This window comes from Musca domestica, unplaced genomic scaffold (genome assembly GCF_030504385.1).
Source record: "Musca domestica strain aabys unplaced genomic scaffold, Musca_domestica.polishedcontigs.V.1.1 43, whole genome shotgun sequence".
Taxonomy (NCBI): Eukaryota; Metazoa; Arthropoda; class Insecta; order Diptera; family Muscidae; genus Musca; species Musca domestica.
The window spans coordinates 4761880-4784498 of NW_026712332.1; the positions used below are offsets into that span (position 1 = coordinate 4761880).

Consider the following 22619-nt stretch of genomic DNA (forward strand, 5'->3'; position numbering starts at 1 on the left):
TATATATATATATATATATATATATATATATATATATATATATATATATATATATATATATATATATATATATATATATATATATATATATTATATATTCTCGATTTATTTCAGTTTGTACCTGTAGTTCGGCGGAAAATTCGTTGTGATGATGATTGGATCAATGCTAATCACATTACTTTTGCTCGGTCTCTTTGGGATTTTGCGTTTAGAACCTACCAGCGAGATAGAACCGCGGATAATTGGAAAACTTTTTGCAAATATCGGAACAAGGTGAAATCTGTTATTCGACGTGAGAGAAGAAGATATTATTCCAAAAAATTCAATACTATGGGCTCAACTGCTCTTTGGAGGTTTCTGAGAGGATCTGGACTTATGGGTGATGATGACATTGCTTGTGACCTTGATGTTGATGTTGTGAATATGTCGTTTGCTTGTACTAATTCGCTTTCTAATTATTTTGATTTTAATGCTATAGATGAACCTGAAAATAGTTTTTCTTTTAACTGTGTCTTTGTCAATGATATTTTTATGATCCTAAATCGAAAGAAAGAATTACAATACAACAGGTTTGATGCTATACATGACGGATATTATTAGGAATAATGCAAATGTAAACATTAACAGTGTAGTTGTGTCATTGGATCTTACGAAAGCATTTAACTCTATTTCTCATGTATATTTGGTACATAAACTTAATTCTGAGTTTAATTTTTCTGCAACCGCTTGTAGGCTTGTTGAGTCTTATTTGCATGATAGAAGCCAATTTGTTGTTCTTAATGGCAAATCGTCAAATGTGCTGTCTCTTACATGTGGTGTACCACAGGGTTCTGTCTTAGGTCCTTTGCTGTTTGTGCTATATGTGAATAGTCTCAAGGAATGCTTTTCGGACTTGAACTGCAAATTGCTCTTGTTTGCTGATGATGTCTTCCTTGTCTTTAGTAATGTTTATGACTCGCAGATATTATTCGAGACGGAAATTAATGATTGCCTAGCTCGTTTTGAACAGTGGTGTTTTGATAACATGCTGGTAACCAATCCTGTAAAAACTAGAGCCATATGCTTTGGCAATTTCTCATCTCAGCTTAATATTTTTCTTAATAGAGATAGAGTTGCTATTGTAAATTGTCATAAAATTTTAGGTTTATTTGTTGATGATAAACTTTTATTTGACACACATGTTGACTTTGTTCAAAGGAAAGTGTATAGTATTATCCACAGGTTATATTCAACGAATCTTTCTCTTCCGATCTGGGTCAAAAGGAAAATTGCTTATGCTCTACTGATGCCTCATATTAATTATGGCTTGGAGGTTATGTCTGGCACAATAGAACGTGTGTCCTTGAAGTTAAAACGTGTGGTTAATTCCATTACCCGCTTTGTCTTTGGAGTTAGACTTGGGCAGCATATATCTGACTATGTGGATATTTTCTTGGGAATTAACTTTGAACGGTTTGTTAATTGTAGGGTGTTATGCTCTTTTTATAAAATTGTGAAAACAGGTGTACCTGCTTTATTAAAGAATATGTTCAGATTTGCTATGTCCTCGAGAAATACTCAGATATTTATACCTAGAATATACAATTCTACTTTTGAGAGATCTTTTGTAATACGAGTTGCCCGTTGATGGAATTATTTGCCTCCTGAACTGAGAATATTTTCACCGTCTAATAATGCTTTCCGCTTAAAACTTATAGGCCACCTTCGTAATTCTGATCTTCATATTATCTAATGTATATTATTAGTTTGTTAAAAACAGTACATGTTTTTAGTACTTTTACTTTTGAGATATGTATGTACACTTATTTAAGGCTTGTTGCTTTGTTGCTATCACGTCCTTTATTTATTATTAATATTAATCCCTTTTTTTAATTTTTGACTTAGTTATAATTAGTTTTAAGTTATTATTTTCTACTTGGAGCATAATTACGTTATTAATACTATTCATTGGCCTTGTAGGCTTTAGTATTATGGTATGAAATGAATAAATAAATAAATATAGAATTTTAAGCAAATTTATTAAGAAAATCCAACAATCATTAGGATAACAGTTTCATATTCTTTTTTTCTAAATACTCCTCTTCATCAGTCGACGCATCATAAATATCTCCTGGTGCTGCGATGCCAGTGATCGATAGCCTTGTTTTTGTCGCCTTGGTCGCAACATGTTTATTTTCTGAAAAATAACAAATTGGTGTATATTTTACTTGTATTAAATGGTACTGTACATTAATATATAAGTTGCTGATTAAAATATTATGCGTGTATAAAAGCAAGTGATAAGCAGAATTTTAACGTTTAGTTACTTAGAGTTCACAAATTCTTATTGGATATATAACCTGTTTTGCGGTCAATGTGAAAATGTTCAAAAGTTGTAGGAAGTAATTGAATAATTTTTCATATTATAAGCATTCATTATTGTACTATACCATCAATTTTGATCTCAACAACTTAAATGGGAAACACATATGATGAATTATTTATTATTTTATTTTATTCATTACAAAGAAAGCCATTGAAGGCCAATTATACATGTGTTGGAAGATTAACTTAAAATAGAGCTAAGCTATGATAGAATAGAGAATTACCTTGAATGTTGTTGGTAACTTTTTCATTATATGTACGTGAGAGAGTTAATTCTCGTAGTGTAACTTTGTTTAACACTGTGAGTATTTTTTACCGGAAAATCGTATACCCATGTCAGTTAGTGCATTAGCTAAAATTCAAGGTACTCGGTCGCTGTTTTTCATCACATAAGTTAAAAACATGAATAACTTTCATATTTTCCGGCGACGGATAATAAAACTCGTAAAGTTGGAGAAGCGATTATCTTATCATAGCCCGTACCGTACTTTTGGTTGGCTGTTGCTCTAGAATATAAACGGGTTTCAATGTAATTAGATGTCGTTATTGCTTCTCCCCAGAAAGTATTGGGTAGTTTTCCTTCTTTTAATAGTCATCTCAACATGTGTACAATTTTTCCTTCTTGCGATACCATTTTGTTGTGGGCATTATGGCACCTTATATTGATATTAAGATCCTTTATTTTCCAAATATTCTCCGAATTTATTTTAAAACAAATTCATTGAAACATTTAATTTTTTCTCCAACTTCATCCTTTGAATGTAAAAGTTATACCACCGTGTATCAAGTATGATCATCAATGAAACGTGTTATCATCTTTTCATATTATTTGCTAAACGGTTTTCTAGTTATTTTATGTACACAACATACCTCGCACACCTTTCTGATTCCACAATCCTGAATATACATCCCATTTGCAAGATTATGGTTCTGCATTTCTTTAAGCGCATCGATATCTTTATGGCCAAGTCTTTGTGCCAATAGTCTTGGCATACAGTGAACAAAACTTATTGATCATGGCGAAGCTGAAATAGGCCTTCGGCTATAGCAATTTCCTTTCCTTCTTTAGTTTGGATACTTGCACAATTTTCTTTGAACATAAATATAATTTTTTTCCTTTAAAATTCGATAAACGGATAATAGGTTACCTTGGAATGTAAATAGATAAAACACATCTACGATTGTAATATAACATTTTTAGTTTCGAGAATTTATCATCTTGATTTGACAATATCCGTTTCTGGTTGATTTAACTGTTTGACCGTTTGCTACCGTTACTGGTTCCTGGAATGTTGTCAATGATGTAAAATTTGACCTTTGTGAACTGATGTCGCACGTTGCCCCCGCGTCGAGAATCCAAGCCGAAGTATTATTATGTGAAGAACAGCATTAATTTCCATTCTCCCTTCCTTGTTCTTTCGCTTCATTCACTTGATTTTTGGAATCAGACTTATTCCTTTTCAGATTTATTGACGCAGGATTTGTAACTCTTCAATACAGAAATTGTTTGCAGATCCTTCTTGTGACGTTCACATTCCTCTAACAAACAAGATTCAACAGTTTTCACAGCCAGTTCTTCTACTTTCCGTACTTCCAATGCTGTAATCAACATATCAAACGACGGTGGTAAACATGCTTAGCAACATGATCACAAGCCAACATTCTGAGAACTTTTCTCCAATCGCCTCCAACTTTCCAAATAAACCAGCCCATAACCAATTGCAGAAACCTCTTTGTGGAATGATATTTATTTAAGAAAGCAAAACATGCACGTCTAATCTTCAACAAATGTGATTAAGGATTGGAGAATTAATTTGTTCATATTTACTTGTTTTGCTTCTTTTCAATATCATAAAGGGAACTCGGTTATCATAGTAAAAACTTTTATATTTTTGCAGTTCTGGAACAGACCAATAGATATAACATCATATACATACAAATAAAAGGCATACTATTTGAAATACACAATTAGATTGATTCTCCAATAGAATTTGCGGCCCCTTTTTATATTCCTCACAATGGAAAACCCGTTAAGATCAACGTAATAATTATTTAACCGATCTTCGTACTTTATTATCTAAATACCGTCTGGAGGGTGTGGAATGCCAAAAATTCTTATGACCTACGGCCTATATCCATTATATCGATATAATCCAAGATGGAGGAACATGCGATGAAAAAGTTGATGGTTGTTTTCTTGGAAGATTTGTCCCATATCATAATTACAGGAGGCAAAACAAAGCTACAGCCTAAATACAAATACGACTGATTTTGTAATTTTGGCTGCGATTTTGCCAATAACCCCTGAGGTAGTAGTATTTAAAATATATATTCCTATGAGTTTAGACACCCATAGATGCGGCCACAACAGTCATAGTCCACCTCTTTTTCGAAATATAGAAAGATAGTAAATAAACCTACTCTGTATTGTTTTGATATAAAAAAAAATAAAATGGAATTATTTCGAATTCATTTCATTTATTTACCTTACAAAGACATATAAATAAGCCCACAGGGCTCATAACTTATATTATCTATCTACAATACCCTAATATAGCATTTTCAGATTAAATGAAAACTTTTGCAGTAGAAATGAAACCTTTTGCAGTGGAAATGAAAACTTCTGCAGTGGAAATGAAACCTTTTGCAGCGGAAATGAAACCTTTTGCAACCAAAATGAAACTTTTTGCAAATCAAATAAAACTTTTAGATTTATAGAAGGAAAAATTACAAAAAAAAATTATTTTTAGTAGGTTTAAAATTAAATCAACTAATTATAACTAATATATAGTTAAAGAGTAATTTTTATTGATCATTAATATCCATGTTTTTATAACATTATTTGTTAAAATTTTAGCTTCCATAAAAAAGTTTTTTAAGGTCTTTTCTCCAAAAGACCTTTTTATAACCTCCTCCATAGAAAGGAGGGTATATTAAATTTGTTATTCCGTTTGTAATACCTCTAAATATTCGTCGTAGACCCTATAAAGTATATACAATCATGATCAAAGATGATTTAATGATGTCCACCAGTCTGTCTATTGAAATCACGATATTGAGATTTGATGAAGAGCTTTGAAAATTGGCACAACATTGTATTGTGTCTAGGATGTTTGGTATTGAAATTTATAATCTCGATAATCAATAAAACTGCGAAGCTGGAATCCTTTATTAAGTAAGATTAATAGTATACTATAACTATAAAATATTGCAGTAAAGCTTAATTTCGCATTTCAGTCCTGCCCATACCTATAAAGTCCAAAATTTGATTAATTTGTCTTTTTAGCGTTGAGCATTTAGAAATTTAATAATATGGAAATATTTGATATCAAATCAAAAAAGAACCATTTGTTTTTACAAGAATTGAAAATTTAACAAATAATATAAAAATGTAGATATTAGTAATCAATAAAAATTCCGTTTAACTATATATTAGTTATAATTAGTTGATATAATTTTAAACCTATTAAAAATAAAAATGTTTTGGTATTTTAAAAAAGTTTCATTTCGGTTACAAAAGGTTTCATTTCGGTTGCGAAAGGTTTCAATTCCGCTGCAAAAGGTTTCATTTCCACTGCAAAAGGTTTCATTTCCACTACAAAAGGTTTCATTTCCGCTGCAAAAAGTTTCATTTCAATTGCAAAAGGTTTCATTTAATCTGAAAATGCTTTATAATACAAGTTCAATGTTTAATTCAAACTTAACAAATAACATATTAAAACTTGTCATTTATATTATAAATTCACTAAAAACTCGAACCCTACACCTCGATTCACCATCACCAACTAAACAATTGTCTAGTTAGGCAATGAAAAAGTGTAGCAAAATCGAGCTAAAAAAGATAACTATTTTATTACTCACCAGAGGGTTGCAATGAGTATGATTGAGTAGGCTTGATCACACACAGTGGAAATACAATCAAACTCAATCAGTCGGTCAGATGTAACATGTTCATTCGAGTTGCTCAAGCCAAACGAAAAAGTTGTGATAAAACATGTATTGATCGAAGTTTTGTGTTCGCAATCAAACAGCTCACATGAGTTATTTGTTTACGAACTTATGTTCATAACGAGTCGATCAGCTACGATGAGTGTGATCGGTTTGATTTATCCTAGTTAAGTGAGTGATTTGATTAAAATACAAATGTTCGAATTTGAGCGATATCATGATTGTAATTTTACTAAGGATTTTATAACGAAAAGAAATTGGTACATATTATATTTAATAAACATACAATTTTTTCATTTTATGTGTGTTTTTGGTATGCCAGATTTCAGTAACTAATTTGAAAAAAAAAAATAATATCTATATATATAAAAGAAAGTTGTGTTAGTTACTACGCTTATAACTTAAGAACCGCTGGACTGATTTTAACGATTCATACAAATTCGGAATTGTCTCCTCTCCGAAAAGGATAATATCCAAAAAAATCGCGTAAAAATGTGATATTTTAACATTTTCATTTTGACTTTTGAAATGTACAATAGTAATGTTTTATTTTGCATGATTCTTTTCCATTTTGACTTACTTTTTTCTAATGTACATTTGTAGTGTTTTTTATTTTATTTTTTTATTTTTTTGAATTCAAATATTAATACCAAATTATTTAATTGACTTGATTTTTTGAGAAATGAAATTGATGGCGAGTTACATGGAAATGTAGTACCAAATTATGTGGTGGCGAAACGGAATAGATTATGTCGAAATAATTTAATGGAATCGAATTTTAAAATAGAAGTACATTCTATTGACAAACTATATAAGGATCTTTAAACATTTGCTGTAAGAAATCAGCGAACAAGTTGAAGATTTTTTCAATGTGTTATTCTTCTTTTGTCATTTTTTTCAATTTGTATTATCCAATTGAATTCAGTAAATTTTTTTGTGAACAAAATAAAGAATAATTTTTCACTATATACAAATTTTCACCAAAAAATGAAATGAGTGGGAAATACGATGTTAACTGACATCTACCTTTCAACTCCAGGGCCTACATCGTGGTTCAACTGGAAGATGCGAACACATTTAAACAAACAAAAATGACCGAAAAAGCCTAATGGGGCTCATTTCAAAGCATGGAACTACTTATTTCCTGTCACAATAATCCGTCCAATGTACAATGAGAAAAATACCAAATATAAAGGGTGGAAAATAGTAGAGCGAATGGGATTCTTAGTAAGAAAAGGATTTCTATCCTTCCAGAAATTCTTCCCAAACATTCAAGATACCTTAAATGGCTTTTGCAGGTCATGATCATAATTTTTTTTTGCCGGTCATGATCATAACTCACGTATAAGGGTACAACCCGATTTCATATTTATATAACCATCGTATGATTTAAGCTATTTTTGGTGTCTTGGTCACTTTTTTAATATTTTGGCCATTATTTGGCATCTTTGTTTCTAAGGAGGTAGAGAACCTCTTCGCATAAAGTTTGAAATTTTCAGAGTAGGGCCCATTTTGGTCTTGACCACATTCATTAATTGATTTGGCTAAAAATTGTATTTATGCCCCTGGGGTAGGGAACCATCATACAGATAATTGCCACATAGGAATTTATTTAAGTAAAGTCCCCATATTGGAGTATCCCTAAGTCCACTTTCACATCTAATGTGTGGTCAGAAAAGAAAATTTTGTATTCTATTGAATTTGTAACCCCCAAGAGAATATTGGTTGGGCCACGTTTTGGTATAACCCTTATATAAATGTATCCCTGATTTCAGCTGTGACCGTGGTCTTGGCCACGTTTTTCAACTGATTTGGCCATTATTTACTGTATTTAGGCTACTTTTTGAGTAGAGAACCATCTTACAGAAAAATGTCAACATACGTAAATATTTTGGTACAGTCCCCATATAGTCCTCAGGCCTGCCGATCTATAGTGATGTTTACCGATTGGCGGACAACAACGCGGGTATTGTTTAATCGTCATTGAATTTTACTATGAACAAGAAAATATACTTTTTGGGGACTCTCATGCGCAATTTGATGTGCTATGGTAATGGGTGTAAAAGCGTAATTAACTTTGACTATTCAGAAATTATTTTGCCCTCCTTCCATAGTTATTTATTTCTACTTAGTCGAATCAATATTTATATTAAAATTTGTTCACCTTTATGAGGTAGATTTGTAAAATATTATGCTATGCAAAATTTGCATTAAAGACTAAAACTACGGGCCGGCAACGCGGACCGGGCCAGCTAGTTTTTAATAAAGAAACACATCATTGGTATTTAGTAAACCAAAAATGTTTAAATATTTTTTATTCTACAATATTGGTCAAGATTTTTCACTTCGACCTTTTCGTTTATCTACACGTGTGTAGTTTCTACTTGCAACATTTTCGGTCGCACTATCACAATATTCTTCAATTTCAAATATTAAAAAATTCAAAATAAACTGTCCCAACTTGATTAAATGGTTGAATAAACAATGAAGCTGAGCGAACTCGATTCAAAGAAGACAATCACGGTTGTGATTTCTCATTTACATTTATGTGTTCGATCAACTCATGTTACTGAACACATCAAACCGTCTCGAACGCTCATGTTTGATTGAATTTTTGCATACTCGTTGCAGCCCTCTGTTACTCAAATAATAAAGTTACAAATAGTAACTTTCAATTAATTAGGGAGATAATATAATAGCTCACACAACAATTGAGGATTTCGAGATGATCTATAAAACACAAAGTTGTTTAGAAGAGGCGAGTCAAAATTGCACATTACACTGTAATGACATTGAAGAATACGAAGATCAACGTAGCTGCTAAATGGCAATCCCAGGAGATCATTAACAAAACAAGAAACATGATCACCGTGACGCAACCCCTACACAAGCCATTTAGTGGCAACAAAGAAGCATTCCATTCGAAAATGCAATATTTCATTCATGTTTTCTGGGGTTGCTTTAATACATGGCATAATTACAGAAGGTAGAACAAAGCTACTCTCTAAATAATTTTTTTTCTTTTAGAGCCCTTATTCTGTTGAAACATATACACATTTTGTGTATGTGTGTGTATTGTTTTGAATAAAAAATACCATAATTTGAAAATATACAATTTTGTGGTAAAAAAATAAAAAAAAAATAAACAAAACAAATTTTTGCATGTTTAAAAACCAATTTGAGGCAATAAGAATCCAGTACAGAGTTGAATTTTTCAGTTTTTTTTGACGAACTCGACCTTGTAATTTTTAAAATAATATCTATTTTTTTATCTAAAATATTTTCGTATGACGAGTGGCAGATTTCACAAAAATAATAAATGTTATTTTATTTTCGGCGTTCCTTGGCACGCAAACACAGTCCACCTAAGTCTGTTTTTACACGGTAGATTGGTTCCAGAAGAAGCCGTGTAAAAAAAAAACCGTGTGAAAAAGACATTGGTCTCATACAAAAATGGGTGATTTGTTCCTAATCTCTAAAACCTATTAAAATTAGTGAAAAACAAGAATTTTTAAGAACAAGAATTCATGAAATCACCGATTGCTTAATTGCAATTTCATTTTTTTATAGTTCTTATTGTGGCTTCATTTAAAGCGAACGTTTTACCAAGAGCAGTTGAGCCTTCTCCATTTCGAAGGCGATCTAAAATCTTAATCTTGGTTTCCAAAGAAATTGCCTTCTCTTTTAGTTTTTTATCTGACATTTCCTTTTAGGGATACATAAAATATTTAACAAAATTAAAAAAAAAACATAAATAACTGAATAAATACAAAATATTTTTTGGCTTATCTTTTATCTTAATGCGTTAAAATTAAATTTAAATATACAAATTTTAGGTACATAACATTTCAAATCGTGCTAAATGGAATAAAATCGTGTAAAAAAATTAAAACTATTCAATTTTCAAACCGTGTTATATCAAAACCGTGTACAAAAAGACCGTGTAAAAACAGACTTAGGTGTATACATTCCATACCACAGGAATACCAAATTTAGTTATCTGCTCTTGGACTTAAACATATATCTTTGATGTTAGTTCTTGTGTAGGCCTAATGCCAATTCGACTAAAAATGAGAATCTTTTGCTTGTATTGTAGCAAACAAGCCGTGATATTGTCTTCATACTTTTCCTTTGGTTTGGTTTCATTCAACAATTCCATAATTAAACCTTACATGATTTATCAGACTAATATTTTACCTTTTTGTTTTTGAATTTTATACCCTCTAAAATGCGTGAAAATGACAAAATATTTGGTATGAAATTAATGAAAAACTCTTGCCACCGTACGCCCATATTTAAGGAGGAACTGAAATATATAAATTGACAATGAAGGGGCATAAACACATTACATTTATAAACGCTAAATTTAGAATTCTGTCATGAAAATTACTACGATAACTGATTTTCCCTTCATTTTATTTGGAAAAAATGCAAAACTAGTTGATTCTTGTAGGTTCTGGAGCAGAGCATAAATACAAGTCGACATCAAAAACTCTAACGACAAACTCATATCGAACGTAGCTGTTATATTAGGGTCTATTCTCATGTGCTATGTATTTGATAGGCAATGACAACCAACAACGTCCCTCATTTTGATTCATGTGTGCCATTGTGTAAGGTTCGATCGTGGCATGGCTGACTCGAATATTTGCATGGTTTTCTTCATAAATGCAGGGTGTCGACGACATTCGTCAGAAAAACTATGAAAAATTCAACTCTGTACTGGATTCTTATTGCCTCAAATTGGTTTTTAAACATGCAAAAATTTGTTTTGTTTATTTTATTTATTTTTTTTTTTTACCACAAAATTGTATATTTTCAAATTATGGTATTTTTTATTCAAAACAATACACACATATACACAAAATGTGTATATGTTTCGACAGAATAAGGGCTCTAAAAGAAAAAAATTGTATTTAGAGAGTAGCTTTGTTCTACCTTCTGTAATTATGTCATGTATTAGAGCAACCCCAGAAAACATGAGTGAAATATTGCATTTTCGAATGGAATGCTTCTTTGTTGCCACTGAATGGCTTGTGTAGAGGTTGCGTCACGGTGATCATGTTTCTTGTTTTTTTAATGATCTCCTGGGATTGCCATTTAGCAGCTACGTTGATCTTCGTATTCTTCAATGTCATTACAGTGTTATGTGCAATTTTGACTCGCCTCTTCTAAACAACTTTGAGTTCTATAGATCATCTCGAAATCCTCAATTGTTGTGTCCAAGGTTTTCGTCCTCCATTGGTAAGAGGTCCTTTTTTGTTAGGGCGGTGAGATTGTGGAATCAGCTTCCTTTGGCCTTACGTACTTTTGCCTATACCAATTATCTGTTTAGGTTTAAAGTAATTGAGCATCTTCGCCTAAATATGTAAGCTATGTTTTTGTAGTGTTTGCGTCGGTTTATTATGGGCTGTTTTGTTTTTCTGTTGGGCTGGGGAGCTATTATATTATCTCCCTAATTAATTGAAAGTTACTATTTATACTCTGTTTTTAGTGAGTAACAGAGGGCTGCAACGAGTATGCAAAAAATCAATCAAACATGAGCGTTCGAGACGGTTTGATGTGTTCAGTAACATGAGTTGATCGAACACATAAATGTAAATGAGAAATCACAACCGTGATTGTCTTCTTTGAATCGAGTTCGCTCAGCTTCATTGTTTATTCAACCATTTAATCAAGTTGGGACAGTTTATTTTGACTTTTTTAATATTTGAAATGGAAGAATATTGTGATAGTGCGACCGAAAATGTTGCAAGTAGAAACTACACACGTGTAGATAAACGAAAAGGTCGAAGTGAAAAATCTTGACCAATATTGTAAAATAAAAAATATTTAAACATTTTTGGTTTACTAAATACCAATGCCAATTATTAAAAATATTTTTTTTTTTCAAATTAGTTACTGAAATCTGGCATACCAAAAACACACATAAAATGAAAAAATTGTATGTTTATTAAATATAATATGTACCAATTTGTTTTCGTTATAAAATCCTTAGTAAAATTACAATTATGATATCGCTCAAATTTGAACATTTGTATTTTAATCAAACCAAATCACTCACTTAACTAGGATAAATCAAACCGATCAGACTCATCGTAGCTGATCGACTCGTTATGAACAATTCAACATAAGTTCGTAAACAAATAACTCATGTGAGCTGTTTGATTGCGAACACAAAACTTCGATCAATACATGTTTGATCACAACTTTTTCGTTTGGCTTGAGCAACTCGAATGAACATGTTACATCTGACCGACTGATTGAGTTTGATTGTATTTCCACTGTGTGTGATCAAGCCTACTCAGTCATACTCATTGCAACCCTCTGGTGAGTAATAAAATAGTTATCTTTTTTAGCTCGATTTTGCTACACTTTTTCACTGCCTAAGTAGACTATTGTTTAATTGGTGATGGTGAATTGAGGTGTTGGGTTCGAGATTTTAGTGAATTTATAATATAAATTACAAGTTTTAATATGTTATTTGTTAAGTTTGAATTAAACATTGCATTTGTATTATATAGCATTTTCAGATTAAATGAAACCTTTTGCAATTGAAATGAAACTTTTTGCATCGGAAATGAAACCTTTTGTAGTGGAAATGAAACCTTTTGCAGTGGAAATGAAACCTTTTGCAACGGAATTGAAACCTTTCGCAACCGAAATGAAACCTTTTGTAACCGAAATGAAACTTTTAGATTTATAGAAGGAAAAAATACCAAAACATTTTTATTTTTAGTAGGTTTAAAATTATATCAACTAATTATAACTAATATATAGTTAAAAGGAATTTTTATTGATTACTAATATCTACATTTTTTATATTATTACTTAAATTTTCAATTCTTGTAAAAACAAATGGTTCTTTTTTGATTTGATATAAAATATATCCATATTATTGAATTTCTAAATGCTCAACGCTAAAAAAACCAATTTAAACAAATTTTGGCCTTAATAGGTATGGGCAGGACTGAAATGCGAAATTAAGCTTTACTGCAATATTTTATAGTTATAGTATACTATTAATCTTACTTAATAAAGGATTCCAGCTTCGCAGTTTTATTGATTATCGAGATTATAAATTTCAATACCAAACATCCTAGATACAATACAATGTTGTGCCAATTTTCAAAGCTCTTCATCAAATCTCAATATCGTGATTTCAATAGACAGACTGGTGGACATCATTAAATCATCTTTGATCATGATTGTATATACTTTATAGGGTCTACGACGAATATTTAGAGGTATTACAAACGGAATAACAAATTTAATATACCCTGCTTTCCATGGAGGAGGTTATAAAAAGGTGTCTAGTTCAGGTCTTTTGGAGAAAAGACCTTAAAAAACTTTTTTATGGAAGCTAAAATTTTAACAAATAATGTTATAAAAACATGGATATTAATGATCAAAAAAAATTACTCTTTAACTATATATTAGTTATAATTGGTTGATTTAATTTTAAACCTACTAAAAATAATTTTTTTTTTTTTGTAATTTTTCCTTCTATAAATCTAAAAGTTTTATTTGATTTGCAAAAAGTTTCATTTTGGTTGCAAAAGGTTTCATTTCCGCTGCAAAAGGTTTCATTTCCACTGCAAAAGGTTTCATTTCCACTGCAAAAGTTTTCATTTAATCTGAAAATGCTATATTAGGGTATTGTAGATAGATAATATAAGTTATGGGCCCTGTGGGCTTATTTATAGCATTTTCAGATTAAATGAAACCTTTTGCAATTCAAATGAAACTATTTGCAGCGGGAATGAAACCTTTTGCAGTGGAATTGAAACCTTTTGCAGTGGAAATGAAACCTTTTGCAGTGGAAATGAAACCTTTTGCAGCGGGAATGAAACCTTTTGCAACCGAAACGAAACTTTTTGCAAATCAAATGAAACTTTTAGATTTTTAGAAGGAAAAATAACAAAACATTTTTATTTTTAGTAGGTTTAAAATTAAATCAACTAATTATAACTAATATATAGTTAAAGAGGAATTTTTATTGATTATTAATATCTATGTTTTTATAAAATTTTTTCTTAAAGCTTCCATTAAACACAAGTGTAGATGCAGAAAGATTGAAAAAAGTTTTTCAAGGTATTTTTTTCAAAGGACCCGAATTAGGTGTATTTTTATAACCTCCTCCATGGAAAGGAGGATATATTAAATTTGTCATTCGGTTTGTAACACCTCTAAATATTCGTCGCAGACCCCATAAAGTATATATAATCATGATCATAGTTGATTTAATGATTTCCACTTATCTGTTTATTGAAATCATGACTGCTCTATCTCCATAATCAATAAAGCTGCGAAGCGGGCATCCTTTATTAGGTAAGATTAAGTATACTATAACTATAAAAAATTGTGGTAAAGCTTAATTTCTCATTTCAGTCCTGGCCATACCTATAAAGGTCAAAATTTGTTTAAATTTCTCTTTTTAGCGTTAAGCATTTGGAATTTAATAATATGGAAGTATTTTATATCAAATCAATAAAGAACCATTTGTTATTACAATAATTGAAAATTTAAGAAATAATATAAATAAATGTAGATATTTATAATCAATAAAAAATCCTCTTTGTCAATATATTAGTAATAATTAATTGATTTAATTTAAAAACTACTAAAAATAAAAATGTTTTGTTATTTTTCCTTCTATAAATTTAAAATTTTCATTTGATTTGCAAAAAGTTTCATTTCGGTTGCAAATGGTTTCATTTCGGTTGCAAAAGGTTTCATTTCCGCTGCAAAAGGTTTCATTTCCACTGCAAAAGGTTTCAATTCCACTGCAAAAGGTTTCATTTCCGCTGCAAAAAGTTTCATTTGAATTGCAAAAGGTTTCATTTAATCTGAAAATGCTATATATGTCTTTGTAAGGTAAATAAATGAAATGAATTCGAAATAATTCCATTTTATTTTTTTTTATATCAAAACAATACAGAGTAGGTTTATTTACTATCTTTCTATATTTCGAAAAAGAGGTGGACTATGACTGTTGTGGCCGCATCTATGGGTGTCTAAACTCATAGGAATATATATTTTAAATACTACTACCTCAGGGGTTATTGGCAAAATCGCAGCCAAAATTACAAAATCAGTCGTATTTGTATTTAGGCTGTAGCTTTGTTTTGCCTCCTGTAATTATGATATGGGACAAATCATCCAAGAAAACAACCATCTACTTTTTCATCGCATGTTCCTCCATTTTGGATTATATCGATATAATGGATATAGGCCGTAGGTCATAAGAATTTTTTGACATTCCACACCCTCCAGACGGTATTTAGATAATAAAGTACGAAGATCGGTTAAATAATTATTACGTTGATCTTAACGGGTTTTCCATTGTGAGGAATATAAAAAGGGGCCGCAAATTCTATTGGAGAATCAATCTAATTGTGTATTTCAACTAGTATGCCTTTTATTTGTATGTATATGATGTTATATCTATTGGTCTGTTCCAGAACTGCAAAAATATAAAAGTTTTTACTATGATAACCGAGTTCCCTTTATGATATTGAAAGAAGCAAAACAAGTAAATATGAACAAATTAATTCTCCAATCCTTAATCACATTTGTTGAAGATTAGACGTGCATGTTTTGCTTTCGTAAATAAATATCATTCCACAAAGAGGTTCCTGCAATTGGTTATGGGCTGGTTTATTTGGAAAGTTGGAGGCGATTGGAGAAAAGTTCTCAGAATGTTGGCTTGTGCTCATGTTGCTAAGCATGTTTACCACCGTCGTTTGATATGTTGATTACAGCATTGGAAGTACGGAAAGTAGAAGAACTGGCTGTGAAAACTGTTGAATCTTGTTTGTTAGAGGAATGTGAACGTCACAAGAAGGATCTGCAAACAATTTCTGTATTGAAGAGTTACAAATCCTACGTCAATAAATCTGAAAAGCAGTGCTATTTCTGTGAAGGAATAAGTCTGATTCCAAAAATCAAGTGAATGAAGCGAAAGAACAAGGAAGGGACAATGGAAATTAATGCTATTCTACACATAATAATACTTCGGCTTGGATTCTCGACTCGGGGGCAACGTGCGACATCAGTTCACAAAGGTCAAATTTTACATCATTGACAACATTCCAGGAACCAGTAACGGTAGCAAACGGTCAAATAGTTAAATCAACCAGAAATGGAAATTGTCAAATCAAGATGATAAATTCTCGAAACGAAAAATGTTATATTACAGTCGAAGATGTGTTTTATCTATTTACATTCAAAGGTAACCTATTATCCGTTTATCGAATTTTAAAGGAAAAAAATTATATTTATGCTCAAAGAAAATTGTGCAAGTATCCAAACTAAAGAAGGAAAGGAAATTGCTATAGCCGAAGGCCTATTTCAGCTTCGCCATGATCAATAAGTTTTGTTCGCTGTATGCCAAGACTATTGGCACAAGGACTTGGCCATAAAGATATCGATGCGCTTAAAGTAATGCTGAACTATAATCTTGCAAATGGGATGTATATTCAGGATTGTGGAATCAGAAAGGTGTGCGAGGTATGTTGTGAACATAAAATAACTAGAAAACCGTTTAGCAAATAATATGAAAAGATGATAACATGTTTCATTGATGATCATACTTGATACACGGTGGTATAACTTTTACATTTACAGGATGAAGTTGGAGAAAAGATTAAATGTTTCAATGAATTTGTTTTAAAATAAATTCGGAGAATATTTGGAAAATAAAGGATCTCAATATCAATATAAGGTTCCATAATGCCCACAACAAAATGGTATCGCAAGAAGGAAAAATTGTACACATGTTGAGATGACTATTAAAAGAAGGAAAACTACCCAATACCTTCTGGGGAGAAGCAATAACGACATCTAATTACATTGAAACCCGTGTTTATATTCTAGAGCAACAGCCAACCAAAAGTACGGTACGGGCTATGATAAGATAATCGCTTCTCCAACTTTACGAGTTTTATTATCCGTCGCCGGAAAATATGAAAGTTATTCATGTTTTTAACTTATGTGATGAAAAACAACGACCGAGTACCTTGAATTTTAGCTAATGCACTGACTGACATGGGTATACGATTTTCGGTAAGAATTACTCACAGTGTTAAACAAAGTTACACTACGAGGATTAACTCTCTCACGTACATATAATGAAAAAGTTACCAACAACATCCCATTTTGTTGGTCATTACATGTTATGACGATGGGTTTGAGTCTGACCGACATGACGAGCCATCGAACATTTGGTTGGATGTCACGTACTGTTATGAGTTTGATCAAACAGGGCATTACATGACGAGCGTTTTCTCTCCATGGCATAAATAGAGAATATTGTCACATTTGCAGCCGTCTAGTCTATACGACGACATGGACCTGCATAGGTAACTTTTGTCATAAGCCATTACAATATTCAAATGCGAAACTTAAAAAAAATCGGTGAAAATGTAGCTAAAATCATCAAAATACCGAATATCGGGAGGTACCATTGTATGGGGGCTATACCAAAACGTGGAACTACATGGCCAATTTTCAATACCAAAAGTCCTGCAGACATAATATACATTTAAGTAACATTTTTCAATCTACTTCAATTCGTTCGGAAGCTAGAGTGATTTCCACAGAAGGACGGACATAGCTAAATCGACATATAATTTTATGCTGATTAATATACATACTTTGTGGGGTCTGAAATGTATATTTCGAGATGTTACAAACGGAATGACAAACTTAATATACCCTAGATAGGAAGGGTATAATAATCAACGGAAAGTATGTTTTTTTTTTTAATCAGGTGGTTCTCAGCACGCTTTTGCTTAGCCAACATGCTGATTTATGCAGTCGTCCAACTCGAATTCGAAAACACATTTCATCGTTTATCAAGAATTTCACATGATTATTCCAATATTTTTCGATGTCACCACGTAATTTTCACTTTTATTTTGGAACAATTTTCCTACAGTTCATGATATTTTAACATTTAAGAATTAAGTTTTTCAATATTCTCGATATAAACGACAACTGCCGATTAGAATTATTTCAATGATAAGCGGTGAGAACTTTCTTTCGTCTATATTTTCATCAATCTATGATATTGATACTTAGAATACAGATTCGTATCAAACGCTGTCGACTTGTGTCGACGTGGACTTATATAATATGGGTGATTTCTTGCGTTCACATTTTAAGATATGGACCTGGGATATTTGGGTAATACGAACTACAATACCTTTTAAGATAGTTGGGAAGTTAAATATTTGTATACACTACGTCGAATTTTAGGTAGCCCTGTAAAAGGTTGCCTTTTTAAAATCAAAATTATTTTTTTTTTTTTTTCTCCAATCAAAAACTATTCTTACATAATTTTTCAAACTTTACAAAATTTCAGTAAGCTGGATGATTAGGAATCAGTATTCATCATCCTTATACACTTTTACTTAAATGTCAATGTACTTCGACGATGATCTTTGTCCTGTAACATACGCAGGAAAGTATTTTTGTTTGGTACTTTGGATTTTAGGTGAGGTCCTTAGGACAAAATAAGTTTGTATAGAAGCCCGGCATAAGACAATCAGTTAATGAAGTATCTTATTAAGTATGTTATCGAATATAAAAACATACATCGTGTCTTGGGCCGATGTAGATTTGAACTTTAGCTTTTCACGCATAAGTTGGTGTTGAGAAAGCTTGAGGCTTTATATAATATTAATAAAAATATAAACTGTTGCTAACATTTAATTTACTCACTTTCTTTTACGTGATTAATTTCATCATCGGTGTCATTTTCAGAAGAAGATGTCGAGGCGTTGTTCCTAGATTGCTGTTTTAATGGTTGTTCATCTAAGTCGTAAAGAGATAATGTTTCGTTGCGTTCGTCACGTTCACTATCGTGATTTTTTCGGGCTGCTAAAAATTGTAAACGCTTTATAATCATTTGGTGGCATATTTATAATAAAAATTACCCAAATTAGAAGGCTGTAATGATTCAGCAAATATCTCTTCGTCGCTTTCGGTCTTTGTTAATTCTTCAGTGTCTAGAGCAAACCTTCTCCATGGTATGTATTTTTTTGTGTTGTAGCATTTTTCTACCCACGAGCGCGTTACGATTTTTCCTTTACCCTTTATTTGGTTATATTTTGGCGTATTTTTAAATGCACATCTAAAAATAATCGTCAAATTATATATTATTTTTAAGGGTTTACACCAAGCTAGCGAAAAAAAAAACTAAAATTTTTACCATTTTATACTGATCACAATAATAATTGGAAATTTATGGTTCCCATGTTACAAAATATTACCAAAGTTTGTTTAAATTTAATATTTACTTTTTTACATATACAGTACCTATAGCGACATTTTGTATTTCAATAACCGCTTAATAGCGATTCAAAAAGATGCTTGGGGAAATTTGGAACTCTTTATCTTAGAAAGCATGAATTTCCCACAAAATATGTATGTTGTTGTAATCAGGATCAGGAGGTAAAAATTTGTTTTTTCCGCTAGCTGATTGTAAACTCAATTTAAGCCAACTTTTTCCACAGTTTCGAAACAACATACATCAAATGAGTACAGGTATTATCCCAATCTGATTTGTACTTTGCACCTAAAGCCAGAGCTTTACTTCTCAAATCGGCCCTATCAGGGTTTTGAATGCCACTGATTACTAAAACTACTCCTTTAAGTAGTAGGTTGAAGGGCTTGTATTTTATTTCTGAAGGTCTGATCTTTTTTGCAGGCTTCCTATTTGGCGAACTCGAACGCTTTTTGGCAAGCTCATTTTCTAAGTTATGTGGGTTAACCGTTTGTGGCTTCTCTTTTCTGTTATTTCCTGTGGAGTGTTGCGGTAATATGTCCAGTGATTTACGTTTTTCTTTTTCTTTTATTTCTTCACGCTTTTTTGCTTCAATCCTCCGTCTTTCTTTTTCAGCCTCGATTTCCTTGGCCAGTCGAGCTTCTTTTTCTGTATTCGTATCATCTGCGACTCCAAACATCAAATCATAGCGATTCCTGTCCCGCACTTCAATTTTTGAGTTTTTAAATGAATCATTTGATTTTATTTCTTTAAAATTTTCACGGGATTGTTTTTCGCAGCTACTGTTGGCTGCATTTCTAATGGAAGCTGCCGCAGAGTGTTCATTTGCATCTTTGTTAGTTTTCCAGCGATTAAATAGGCTGGAAACTCCGTTGGTTTCCGAATCAGGTGAATCTTCTCGTAATTTAAACATTCCAATTTGTAGTGGGGTTGGTTTAGCATCTATTTCCTTCGCAGGTGCCAGCCCTGTATCTTTTGTAGAGTTTTTTGATGCAACGTGTACTTTAACAAATGAAAGACCATATTGGACGTGTTTATTAAATGGTTGTGTACAAATTATTTTGAGTAAAGACCACTTCTTTTCTGCTACGCTGGGTACCAAAGCATCCGTGCAAAAACATCTCACTCTATTTGGATTATTCGAACTTCTACTTTCTATTGGAGTCATAAAGGAACATGTTATTAAAATTTCCTACAATAAATATAAAAGTTGACTTTAGTTTGCGGTAATAGAAATCAGAATTCAAATGACATTACTGTGAAATCATCAGGAGTCGACGTGGATTTTCCCACCAAAACCTCAATAAAGGCCGAATGTTCGTTACCAATATCGATGCCTGTGATCTGCTGAGCTTCATCTAATTCAAGTATAACGTAAGCCGATTTCTCTCCCACTGACTTGGTTTTCCATTTCTTTCCTTGAGACGGTTTTATCAAATTTTCCGCCAAATGATGCTAGAATATTTGTAAAGAGAAATATTCTTCAGTATTCTTTGCCATGCAAATAATGTAGATTCTAAACACTTTTGTACATACATCATCCTCGCTGCTAACTTCTCGTATTCTTGAAAAGGACGCAAATGGCATATTGTAACTTAGTTTGGAATATTCATAAATTGGCAAAGCGAAACAAAATGACCGCGAAATATACTGTAGATTCAGTTTAAATATTCGCACTTTACTTCAACCAGCAAAAATTCATTCTTCAATGGCTTTCTGCAATTTATATTTTTAGTTTGATCTATTTAATACGTTTTTGTTATAGATCTAAACAATTAAGCATTAAATGTGAAATACGGTTGTAAAGTTTCGTTGTTACCCCTGTTCAAGTAATGTGTGCAATACCAATGTTCTTGTTAAGGTGAGATGGGTTTTTTGTTATTGTGGTTGTTGTAGAACAGAGCGAATACTCGCGTGGAAACCAAAATGAAACGAATATGAAGGCCAAAAAAGAAATACTTAAAAAATAAACAGCAGAAGTCCGGGGCACTCTGTTGTTTATGAATGATATATGAGGAAAACTGAACACATTCAGAATATTCTTTGAATGGAACGACCAGAACTAGATACAGCTCTTTCTCTTTAGTTCCCGCGTTTGTTTAAAAGAGACCTACCGAGACCTGTCATGCAAAATTACTCGCTTCATAGTAAAATGTTTTGTACGTGCCTAATTACCCTAATTCGCATGGTCCCTACCGTCAATGCAACAAAATTAAAGCACAGTAAAATTAAAAAAATAAAAAAAATGTTCTAAATGTATTTTTGAAATTTGACGAGGTAAATTACAGAAAATGCAGAGATGGATAAGCTTATTTGAAATGACCTTACCTTCTTCATTTTACCATGAGTAGACCGAAATATGGTATAATTATTACAGGTAACAGCAAGTCCCAGCTGATTTGTTTTCGTGATTTAATTCCATTTCTTGATATACAATAGGTGTACCCTTTTTTTATATAAAATTTCACTGCAGGGCAATGTGAACATATTGTAGCCTAATAATAGAAAACTTAGTAAAAGTTCCGGATACTTTTTTGCGGTTAAGGAACAGCGACACCATTCTAATATATTCGTATAATATATTCGTATATTATATGTATATACATGTTTCCTAAAATTACTTTATGTATGTATGGCGTTTGGTTTCAACTTGAAAGTGATGTTGCCTTTTCCGCGATATTCTAGCAATTGCTTGAATTGTTGAGAGATTAGGATTAGATTAGAGATTAGGACTAACAACTATACACTCAGGGGAATGATGTGAAAGCATTAAAATTAAGTATTTAAAGAACTATTCTTCTGCATTTTCAATTTAATAATCCAAATTCCAAAAATGTATATTTTTGAAAATAAAATAATTTATTGAAATTGGACATATAACTCTGACACTTGTATTACGTACGAAAACAAATTTGTACGTGGTTGTTGTTACAATTGCTGTTACCTGTATTCTTCTACCATGGGTTAACTGGAATATTGAGATACACGAAGTTTGATGAAAATCTCTAACTCGTTT

The 22619-nt window shown here is 31.7% G+C and overlaps 1 protein-coding gene across 5 annotated transcripts; it reads right to left on the reverse strand.

Moving 5' to 3' along the window:
* Window positions 1–1999: 1999 nt before the first annotated feature.
* On the reverse strand, window positions 2000–21618 carry LOC131804392 (DNA repair protein XRCC1-like). 5 transcript variants are annotated; one of them, XM_059127228.1, is made up of 7 exons: window positions 21423–21617; window positions 21140–21319; window positions 20861–21058; window positions 19849–20795; window positions 19254–19450; window positions 19039–19197; window positions 2000–2176 (listed from the first exon to the last, which is right to left on the reverse strand). In XM_059127228.1, the coding sequence occupies exons 2-7, from the start codon at window positions 21188–21190 to the stop codon at window positions 2040–2042; spliced, it is 1689 nt and encodes a 562-aa protein (XP_058983211.1). In that variant the 5' UTR covers window positions 21191–21319; window positions 21423–21617; the 3' UTR covers window positions 2000–2039. The 5 variants fall into 5 exon arrangements, with proteins under 5 accessions (XP_058983211.1, XP_058983212.1, XP_058983213.1 ...); XM_059127229.1 differs by having other exon boundaries at window positions 21140–21344; XM_059127230.1 differs by having other exon boundaries at window positions 21563–21577.
* Window positions 21619–22619: the final 1001 nt, after the last annotated feature.

Excerpts from the sequence above, each read along its gene's own strand:
- LOC131804392 (XM_059127228.1), bottom strand. The coding sequence starts at position 21,190 with ATGCCATTTGCGTCCTTTTCAAGAATACGAGAAGTTAGCAGCGAGGAT. Across the intron at positions 21,059-21,139 it reads AAGTTAGCAGCGAGGATGAT|CATCATTTGGCGGAAAATTT; the intron begins GTATGTACAAAA and ends CAAATATTCTAG. Across the intron at positions 2,177-19,038 it reads AATTAATCACGTAAAAGAAA|AAAATAAACATGTTGCGACC; the intron begins GTGAGTAAATTA and ends GTTATTTTTCAG.